The following is a 10695-nucleotide window of genomic DNA, read 5'->3' as shown; positions in this document are numbered from 1 at the left end:
GACTGCTCCAGCCCCAGCTGCACCACTCGGTCTCTGCACGGCTGCTGCTCTGCCTCCAGCTCCCTGGGCTGCTTCCCTGGCTCTGGTTGCTGCAGCTCTGCTCCCAGGACAGGTCTGCTCTGCAGGCTGCTTCTGTGACTCTGCTCCCAGCACGGACCTGCTTCCTGGGCTGCTTTTCTGGCCCCTCTGGCTCTGGTTGCTGCAGCTCTGCTCCCAGGGCAAGTCTGTTCTCTCTGGGCTATGCTGGCTTTGGGGCTGCAGCTCTGCTCCCAGGACAGGGTCTGCTCTCTCTGGATCTGGCCCAGCTCTGCTCCCCAGCTCAGCTCAGGCCCCTGCTTTCTCGTTAGCTCAGCCCCACTCTGTCTGACCCAGGCAAATCCAGCTCACACAGAGAACGGGACCTCCCTGGCCTCCTGACTCCCTGAATAGCCTGCTCGCCCTGTGATTCAGGCTGACCTGGAGCACTGGCCTCTCCCCATTATACCTGGGGGCTGTCAGTCTCAGGGTCCTGATTCCCCATCGACCCTTCCCCCTTTTTAGTACTGAGAGCTAGCAACTAAAACACCCCCATGAATGTTAGTAAGGGGGCAACAGTTCCCTTACACAGGTATCCAGGGGAAGAACAGACCAGGGGGGATTCTGCCATCTGCAGCTGGGAGGCCTCAGCGCTGGCTCTGTCCCAGCCAGGGGCAGGAAGAAAGCAGCGTTATCCATGGCCCCAGCCAATGGCAGGGAGGGCACCAGTGCAGGAAGGAAACCCCCGCCCCCCCCATGCAGGCGTTTCCTCTTGGGGAATCTCCACCCCTGACACATCGCTGATGGGGCATTTCTTGGTAGCTGGGTCCATGACCCTGCACTTCCCGGATCACCTCTTCCCAGGGTCCCCTCTCTACCACCCGCTCTATATAAACCCTGGGGCTGAGACAGACCCACCAGACCCAGCCCCTGGATTTGTACCAAGGATGCTGCTGCTCCTGCTCCCCACGGCCTTTCTCCCAGTGGCTGCAGCCTTTCTCCTGCCCTGGAGGCTTCATGCTGGTGAGTTGAGCGGAGTAACTGGTTGATTTCCCAGCCCTGGGGGGCTAATGGTCAGAGTGGGGCTGAGCGAATCGCTGAGTTTTTGGTTCAGGGGCTGAAATATAAAATCTGGGGGAAATTGGGTTCAACCCAAAAATGATTTTATTTGTTTTTTCTCACTAAAAAAGTTGATCCAGAACCAATTGTTTTTTCTTTTTCATTTGCTTTCATGTGCTTACTTCAATCCCAACAACACTTTGGGGGTGTTTTTTCATTTGATTTCAGGTTGTTTTAGAGGGTTTTTTTCCCGCTGTTTTCAAAAATAATTCACTCCATTTCTAAACAAATCAAAATTTCAAAAGAAAAAGGTGAGCTGTTTTGTTTCCCAATGCCAAGAACTAAAGTTGCCTCCTTTTTCCAGAAAAAAATTTCCTTTTTTGGTAGTCAAAATAAATCCTCAGAATTCCACCGGAATTTGCAGGTTCTTCTGATGCCCCAAAGTTGCATTTTTTGGCAAATTTACCAATTGCTTAGAAAAATTTGCCCAGTTCTAGTGGTGAGATTAGGGAGACCAGGGCTAAGCAGCCCACATCAGGGGCAGAGTTTGGGATTAGCCCTCAGGCTCAGGTAGGTGTCAGGAGAGGGGGCAATGGGGCTGGAGAATGCTAGGGAATCCCTGGCCTACTTCTCTGCGTGGGGAGATGGCCTGGGGCAGCCCCACAGACAGATGAATGGATGGCTTGGTGTGGGATTAGGGATGGATGGATGGATGGATGGATGGATGGATGGACATGTCCACGTGGGAATATGTGGATTACACTGGGTACATGTATGGGTAGACACCAGGCTGGGGGGATGATCCAGGGGGAGGCCGGGCTGGAGGTGGGCAAGGGGCTGATCCAGGCCAGCAAGGGGTGGCGCTGATGGATTAGGATCTGCGTTGCACTGGGCTCTTGGTCCCACTCTCCAGACTCCCTTTTGAACCCCTCCCTGTCTTTCTCCAGATCGGGTCATCAGGGGCCAGGAAGCCCCGCTCGGCTCCAGACCCTACATGGCCTACGTGCAAATCGGGTCAATGGGAAGCTGCGGAGGGTTCCTGATCCAGGAGGACGTGGTGGTGACGGCGGCTCATTGTAACTGCAACCTGGGGTAAGAAACATGCCATCCCGCACCCCTGAGCCAGCTGGTCACCTGCCCTGTGGCTGGATTGGGGCTGGTGCCCCTAGAGGGGAAAGGCCCTCTCCCATTCCCCATCCACCGAGCCAGCCAGTCCCCCACCCTGGGGCAGGATCAGAGCTGGAAATATGTTGCCCCAAAGACTAGACGTTTATGGGATGTGAAAATTATGAATTTTCATGGGTGCCTGTTAGATTTTAAAGCCCAAACCCACCAAACTAGCATGGTGAATATCCCAGCTGACCTTTGTATTCAAATCCCTGTGATTGAGTCACTTCACTCAGTTGAAATGTGGCTTCTTCTCTGGTCTTTTCCCTTGTCATCACCTCACAAACCCAGGCACTTGGTTTTTCTTAACCAATCAAGAAATCCCATAATTGCCTTTTGGGGATCTGAGCCCTGCCAAACCCAACAACCTTGTAAGCAATTGATGTAGATCAGCGCTGGGGCTCAGCTGTTGCACCAGAGACTGATCCAATCCCCAGGATTTCCTACTACATTCACTTACGATCATCAGCCATCAATACTTTCATGTCTCTAGCACGTTTCTCACACTGTCATTAATTCTCCATGCGCTAAAGTTGCACTTTGCCTTAAGGTGCTCTGTGAATGTGGTCCCTGATAGTTCTAGTTTGGAGGGGGGACACTAGTTTAAAGCATCAAAAGCAGTTGCCTCAAGTTGTTTGTTGGAGGTTGTCGTAGGCTGTTGATTTGGACTGACGAAGGAGAAACAGGCATAGAGCGTAGCTTAGTTAAAATCCAAGTTATGGTTCCTTGAGGTCTCTCTAGGCCGAGAGCAGAGACAACAGGGGAACACCCAGATACTGAGGTTAAAGAAAGATGAAGAGATTCAATCTCTGCCATCAAGTCTCACCACTACTTCTCATGTCCTGCTAACCCTGGAGGAGGGAAGGGGCTGTGCAGAGGTGCTGGGCCAAGTGTCCGGGAACCCTTCTGGACTTCAGCATCTTCTCTGAGGCACTCAGCAAGCTCTTTCATCTCACATAATGACCTCTCTCTCCAGGATCATTTGCAGATTTGGGCTTCTTCCTACTTCCATCCATACCCAGTAGATGGCGACAGTGCATAAAATATTATTTGATCCTTTTCTTATTTGTATGTTTCATTCACTCCAGCGACCTTATTTCTGTGTCGGCCCAGCCAAGGCGTCTGGGATTCTCCCCCTTTAAGAAATTTCTTTTAATATTTCAAAGTTATACCCAGGTAAGGTCCTTACACCTTCTGATGGGTATTTTCCTTCTTCTGCCGTATGCAGTTCAATGATTCAGAGATTACAAGATCATTGTGATCACCTTGTGCGACCTCCTGTATAACACAGACCAGAAAATGTCTCCCAAATAATTCCTTTTGATCTACAGCCGATCTTTAAAAAATCCAGTCTTGTTTAAAAATTGTCAGTGAATCAGAATCCATGATGACCTTTGGTAAATTCTCCCAATGGTTAGTTACAGTCCCTGTTAATAATTCATACCATGAAACAATAATTGAGAAAGAAAAACAAACAGAATCCTTTATAGTCCCTCTAAATTAGAAACCAATTGATCTTGAGTTTCTCAGGATAAGGCAAAAAGAAAAGGAGTACTTGTGGCACCTTAGAGACTAACCAATTTATTTGAGCATGAGCTTTCATGAGCTACAATAAATTGGTTAGTCTCTAAGGTGCCACAAGTACTCCTTTTCTTTTTGCGAATACAGACTAACACGGCTGTTACTCTGAAACCTGTCAGTATAAGGCAGGTTTTCCAATCTTTTAATCATTCTCGTGGCTCTTCTCTGATCCTTCCCCAATTTATCAACATCCTTTTTTAATCATGGACACAAGAACTGGATAATGGGTCACTCTGAACAGGAGAACAGTCCATTGGTCAGTCTTTTGGGGTCTCTTTAGCCAACAAGAGGGGAGAAGGAGGAAGTCCATCCACATGTAGGTGCATAAGAGGGTCTCTGTGTTACTCAGTTGCACAACTATAGATAGAAATTTACACAGGCCAGGTGCAGGGTTGGTGTCCCTATTCGAGGGGCTGTGATGGCCCGACCTCACTGTCCAAAGGGCACTAACGCCCCCATATTCTCTCCTTCTCGTTTCCAGCAATATCTTTGTCTACCTGGGAGTCCAAGACTTCATGAAGCCAGGACAGAACTGGCAACGGATCCGGGCCCGTCGCTGGATCCAGCACCCTGACTTCAGCAATGAGAACTTTGATAATGACATCATGCTGCTGAAGGTACCACCACCAGTGACCTCATTCTGCTAGGGTACCACCCCCATCCCATCAGCCGGCCCCCAGTGACCTCACACTGCTGCAGGTACCACCCCCATCCCATCAGCCAGCCCCCAGTGACCTCACACTCACTCCCTGGACTCACATCCATGCTCTGGCCGGGTGGTGCTGCCCCTTCCCAGCCCCAGTCCCGGCGCTGATCCGGGTTCATTCTCTCTCTCTCCTCTCCATGGCAGCTATGGCGCAGCGCGGAGCTGACCGAGTGGGTGATGCCCATCCCCCTGCCGGAGGCCGATCACCACGTCAGCCCAGGCTCCGAGTGCAGCGTGGCCGGGTGGGGTCGGACCGGAGTGAACACCACCACCGACAGGCTGCAGGAGGCGGAGCAGGAGGTGGTGTCGGACGGGCTGTGCGGAGAGCGGTACCGGCATTATGACCCCACCACCATGCTGTGTGCCGGCAGCCCGCACGCCAAGAAATCAGCCTTCCAGGTAAATACCCCCCGGCCCAGAGCCACTGGGGGTGCAGCAAGCTGCTCCAGGGGAAGGAGCTGGTGGAAACCAGTATGGCCATGCCCCTTCCATGCTCCACTTCCCAAAGGGAGCCCATAGTGCGTCATGGGAGATGCAGCCCACCCAGGGAAACCAGTATCTAGGACGTCTCCAGAGAGGTATCTCCGGTGTTAGTGCCCTTGTGCAAGGTGCTGGTAGAAATGGGCTGAAATTTAACATGGGCTCATGCACGTAGGGACAAGAAACAAGAAAATTGCTGCTCTGAGCTGAGGGCTCATGAGCTCGAAGCAACAGAGCGGAAGGGAGACCTGGGTGTGTCTGTCAATTGCAGGGTGACTACGGGCCTCCAGGAGAAAGGCCCATGTGATCCTGGGATGGAGCAGTTCAGGTGTCTCCAGTAGAGAGGGAGGGTTTAATGCCAGCAGAGAAGGCACCGGGCAGAGCTCAGCTGGAATCCGGTGCAGAGTTCTGGGCAGCCCTGTCCCAAAAAGAGGGATTCCGGCTGGACCAGGTGCCGAGAAGGGCTGGTGGGACGGTCGGGGGAATGGAGAGCCAGTCTCATGAGAGGGGAGTAAAATACTGAGCTATGTTAGCCTAAAACACAGGCTGAGCAGGGTCTGATTGCTCTACAAATACATCGGGGTGGGCAGAGGGGTGGACAGCAGGGAGGGAGACGAGCTGTGGAAGCTACAGGAAAAATCAAATGGGGATAAATGGGGCAGGGATCAATGGAGCCTGGAGATGAGGAGAAGGTTTCTAACCATCAGAGGTGGGAGGTTCTGGAACAACCTCCAACGGCAGCAGTTGTGGGCAAGGGGAACAACCTAACAAGGATGCAGACAGAGCTTAATAAGTTTATGGATGGGATGATATGACAGGGCTGCCTGGGATAGCAGGAACTGGACTGCATGACCCAGTACGCCCCTTCCAATCCTGTGTTCCCATAATGGCATGAGGCCCCTGAAATACAACTCCCATGATGCCTCATGAGTAGACATTTTTGGGCTTTGATTTTTTTAAACATGTTCTAGGGAAAATGTTAATAAAACATGGGGACCCCCCACCACCACCACATGTTCTCATGTCTCTACTCTTCACCTTCCCTGGAGGCTCTACTGGTGAACTCAACCTTGAGGCCACCCAACAGACAGGACCCTGGTGAAATCCTGGCCCCATACATGTGGATGGGAGCTTTGCTATTGACATCCATAGGGCCAGGATGTCACTGGAGCTGAGGGAGAATCAGTGTTCCCATCTCACAGGAAATGGCAACATTTCAATCTTTGTTTTTGAGGAAGAGTTGAGATTTCAACATTTTTGGCAGAGCAGAAATTCCAAAATCTGGTTTGATTCAGAAAAGTCAAAATGTTTCATTGCAACATTTTAAAGGGAAATGAAACATGCTGAGATGTGAACAGATTGAAATGTTTCCTTCCATGCAGGGGTGAAAGTAATATGAAACACTTACCGGTGCAGGGGACCAGCTCCGGGCCCCTGGAAGGGGCTGGGCCTCAGGCTGAAGGGGAGGGGCTGGGGGTCAGCCTCCCCCAGCCAGCCCATCCGCACTGCCTGGCCTGCGCCGTCCGGGGCTCTGGCAGTGATTTAAAAGGGCCCGGGGCTCAGGCTGCTGCTGTGGTAGCAGCGGCAATGGCTGGGAGCCCCGGGCCCTTTTAAATCGCCAGCTCTGGGGCAGCTTCCCTTTTTGCCCCCCTCACCCCCGCCCTGCCCCCCGGCAGCAGCCCGGAGTGGGGGCAAAAGGGGAAGTGACGTTAAAGCACTGCTGTGGCAGCGCTTTAACGTTGGCTCCATACAGGCCGGTACCGGCTTTTTGCCGCTACACCGTACTGGCCGGTACCGGCCCACTTCACCCCTGCTCCCATGTGAACAAACTGGAGAGCATCCAGAGGAGAGAAACAACAACAAAATGATCAGAGGTTTAGAACAGCTGACCTAGGAGGAAAGGCTAAAGAATTGGGCATGTTTAGGCTAGGGAAGATGAGGCTGGAGGGGGGATGTGATAACCATCTTCAAATATGATTTAGTTGGGGGTTGGTCCTGCTTTGAGCAGGGGGTTGGACTAGATGACCTCCTGAGGTCCCTTCCAACCCTGAGATTCTATGGTTCTATGATATGCTAAGGGCTGTTCTAAAGAGGACAGTGACCAAACATTCTCCATGTCCACTGAAGGTGGGACAAGGAGTAATGGACTTAATCTGCAGCAAGGGAGATTAATGTTGGATACAGTAACTCCTCACTTAAAGTCGTCCCGGTTAATGTTGTTTCATTGCTGATCAGTTAGGGAACATGCTCGTTTAAAGCTGTGCAATGCTCCCTTATAACGTCATTTGGCAGCAGCCTGCTTTGTCCACTGCTTGCAGGAAGAGCAGCCCGTTGCAGCGAGCTGGTGGGGGCTTGGAACCAGGGTGGGCCGCCAGCCCCCCATCAGCTCCCCGCTCCCCTAAGTTCCCTGTGGGGCAGCCGCCCAGCAGGCTATCAATTGCCGGCAGTTCAGCTGTCCCTCCCCACACTGCCATGTGCTGCTCCTGCCCTCTGCCTTGTAGCTGCTCCCTGGAGCCTCCTGCTTGCTGTGCAGGGTGGGGGGGAAGAGGGGAGCTAATATCAGGATGTCCCCCTCCCCCCTGCTTCTGCACCCCTCTTACCCCATCTTCCATAGAGCAGGACACACGACAGGGCTCAGGACGGAAGGAGGTTCCTGGCAGCAGCTGCTGTCTCAGCTTGCTGATCTACTTAAAAAGGCAATGTGCTTAGAGTAGGGTCAGCGTACTTAAAGGGGCAATGTACATCTCTCTCTCACCCACAGGGTGTGTGTCTCTGTCTCTGTCTCTGTCTGCCATGCTGTCTCCCCTCCCTCCATTCATGCTGCCTTGTAGAGTGTGAGGCTACATTAACAACAATGTGTTAACCCTTGAGGGCTCAGCCAAGTGCTAGTTCATCATTTAGCAGCAAGGCAACCCCTGGGAAGTATCCCACCCTCTGACTTCACCACCTCAACCAAGCTTCACAATCATCATCACTGTGTACCAGTATTAAATTGTTTGTTTAAAACTTATACTATCTGTGCATATATATAATATAGTCTTTTGTCTGGTGAAAAAAATTTCCCTGGATCCTAACCCCCCCATTTACAGTAATTCTTATGGGGAAATTTGATTTGCTTAACATCATTTCGCTTAAAATCGCATTTTTCAGGAACATAACTACAACGTTAAGCGAGGAGTTACTGTATTCGGAAAAACTTTCTAACTCTCAGGGTCATTAAGGTCTGGAACAGGTTAACTAGGGAGGTTGCAGAATCCCCATCATTGGAAGTTTTTAAGCCCAGGTTGGCAAGATACCTGTCAGGGATGGTCTAGGTTTATTTGGTCCAGCCTCAGTGAAAAGGGGTAGACTAGGTGACCTCTCAAGGTCACTTCCAGGCTGACATTTCTATAATTCTAGGATTTTGGTTTGCTGACCTGACCTGAAATGCTTCATTTCAAGTGAGTTCAACATTAAACTCCAGTTCCTTATCAGCACATTGCCTTCTGGAAGCTGTAGTTCAGGCCTCTGTTTTCCCTTATGTAGGCCCTGTCTGGACTACAACTCCTACAATGCACTGAGTCAGGTGATTCCCTTGATGCCCTGAACATTCAATCAGAGGCAACTCCAGGTTGGGAGCTGGGAGATGTAGTCCTCAAGGGAGCCAACCCCTTAGGAGAGAATACAGACCTGAACTACTACTCTGGAAAGGCAATGCACAGATAGGAAAAAGCAGTTTAATATTTTGTTGAACTGATTCCAAACTAAATGTTTGAGTTCATTTTAAAAAACTGAAATATTCTGATTCAGGTGGAACTGACCCAAAATGAAATATTTCCTTTCAATTTGCCTAAAGCAAAAATTGAAAATTGATTGTTTGCTGTGGAAAATTTCAGTATTGTAGGAACTACCTTTTCCACGGTTACATCATTCTGTCCAGCTCTATATTTCTCTCTCTGACCACCCATTGAGAGGACTGTTCTGTGTGGTGGAAAGGGCTGGGCCTTCAGCTGCAGAAAACACCTGTACCACATGCAGTCTGAGATCTCCGCAGGACAGGCTGGGCTGGGTAATGTCAGTCACTGATGTTATTCTCCTTATTGGCAGGGTGATTCCGGCGGGCCCCTGGTGTGCAACGGGGTGGTCCAGGGCATTGTTTCCAATGGAGATCCGGACGGACGCCCCCCCAGCATATACACAAGAATCTCCAAATTCATCCCCTGGATCAACGAAACTCTGCAGAAGCTGCGTTAAAGGAGACGCTCCCCTTTAAAGGGCAAATATTGCCATACTGGGCAATGTGCCTGTGTGGAACCCCCGCGGTGCTTTAGATCAGAGTATTTTTTCCTAGTGTTAGAGAAATGCTACGAATGGCTCAGTCCTGAAATCCTTTTGTGGCTAGAAATACCCCATCGATGTTTGAAATTTCATTCTATGTTTTTTTCACCCCAAGTGGCTAGTCAATGTTTGGGACCCTGAGGGTGTTCCAGTTGGAAGCAGAAATTGATGATGCAGTCTGGTATTTCCTTTGCTGTGATCTATTTATTTACAAGGAATATCCCAAGTCCTCTTTCCCTGAACACAGTTGGAATCAAACAGCAGCAGACAGCAACTCTGTTCACTGTCCCAAGCCTGCATCTCCAGCCTGCATCTCCATCTCTGTGCCCAAAAAGCTTCTTCTCTTAGCTGTCTCTCAGGGCCATATTTCTTTGCTTCCAGGTTGTTTCTGCCTGGCTTTTTACTTTGTGTCTGACTTGCTTCTGTCCCTGTATCTCTCCATTTGTGTTGTGTCTGTCCGATCCAAATGCCCCATTACCCGCAGAACAATATTTGGTGAAAAACTTTCCTCCTGAGTCATTAGAATTCCCCCATGTGTACAGGGTTTTACTTCAGCAGAGGGGATTCTGGAGCAAGGGTAAAATTTTTTTCTATTGAATTTTATAGACCCTCTACAAATGCTGATCATTTTTATACCTAATCCATTCTTCAGGAGTTTTCCACCATCAAAATTCCTAGCGGCAGTGTGTCATTGGCTGGCTTAAAAACTTTCTTTCATCCAACCAGAGAGCAGGAATGGGGCCATGTGGCTTAGGTGGGCAACCTATCACCACGAAGCGTGGCGAGTCAAATTAAACAGCCCATGACAATAGAACATTGAAACAATTGCATGAAAACATATGAAATTTCGAATGTTTTGTTTCGCACAGTTTGAGCCAGACCTGACTTTTATTTGTTTTCAGTATTTCCTTTTCTTTTTTCCTCTCCCCGCCCCACAAATATTTAATTATTTATTATATATTACCTGATACTAACTGGAGGTTGGTAAAACCAAAATCCTGGGAACCTGGAAAGCATAGATTGGGACAAAATGAAGAATTGTGTATTTCCAAATATTTGGAAAATATTGAAAACGGATGGTTGTTTGAGGGGAAAAAAGCCATTTTTGAATAAAAACAGTCTTGTTTGAACAATTCATGCTGCCTTTTCCATTACTGGCCTGTAGATTGGACTTTGCGTGTGTGAGTGAACCAGGGTTGGGTAAGGATAATGGAGCGGTGGGCAGGATGCAGGGAAGCTGGGTTGAGCAATTAGCAAAATTGGAACTAAATATGAACATCTAGGCCCAGATCCACAGAAGTGTTTAGGTGCAAAACTCCCATTGAAATCACCAGGAGCCTAAATATCTTTGTGGATCTGGGCCCCTAGCT

The 10695-nt window shown here is 49.8% G+C and overlaps 1 protein-coding gene across 1 annotated transcript; it reads left to right on the top strand.

The window, feature by feature from the left end:
* Positions 1–845: 845 nt before the first annotated feature.
* Positions 846–10460, top strand: LOC144273487 (duodenase-1-like). The gene is made up of 5 exons (XM_077832096.1): positions 846–1038; positions 2022–2166; positions 4304–4439; positions 4673–4927; positions 9095–10460. Exons 1-5 carry the CDS (start codon positions 846–848, stop codon positions 9239–9241), a joined length of 876 nt encoding a protein of 291 aa, XP_077688222.1. The 3' UTR covers positions 9242–10460.
* The last annotated feature ends 235 nt before the right edge of the window (positions 10461–10695 follow it).

This window comes from Eretmochelys imbricata, chromosome 13 (genome assembly GCF_965152235.1).
Source record: "Eretmochelys imbricata isolate rEreImb1 chromosome 13, rEreImb1.hap1, whole genome shotgun sequence".
Taxonomy (NCBI): domain Eukaryota; kingdom Metazoa; phylum Chordata; order Testudines; family Cheloniidae; genus Eretmochelys; species Eretmochelys imbricata.
Note: the sequence above shows the minus strand (reverse complement) of the source record. Positions and strands in the feature narration are given on the sequence as shown.

Bases quoted from the DNA above. Each gene is read 5' to 3' on its own strand.
- LOC144273487 (XM_077832096.1), top strand. From the start codon at position 846: ATGACCCTGCACTTCCCGGATCACCTCTTCCCAGGGTCCCCTCTCTAC. The intron at 1,039-2,021 runs GTGAGTTGAGCG...GTCTTTCTCCAG, and splicing joins GCCCTGGAGGCTTCATGCTG to ATCGGGTCATCAGGGGCCAG. The intron at 4,928-9,094 runs GTAAATACCCCC...CCTTATTGGCAG, and splicing joins CCAAGAAATCAGCCTTCCAG to GGTGATTCCGGCGGGCCCCT.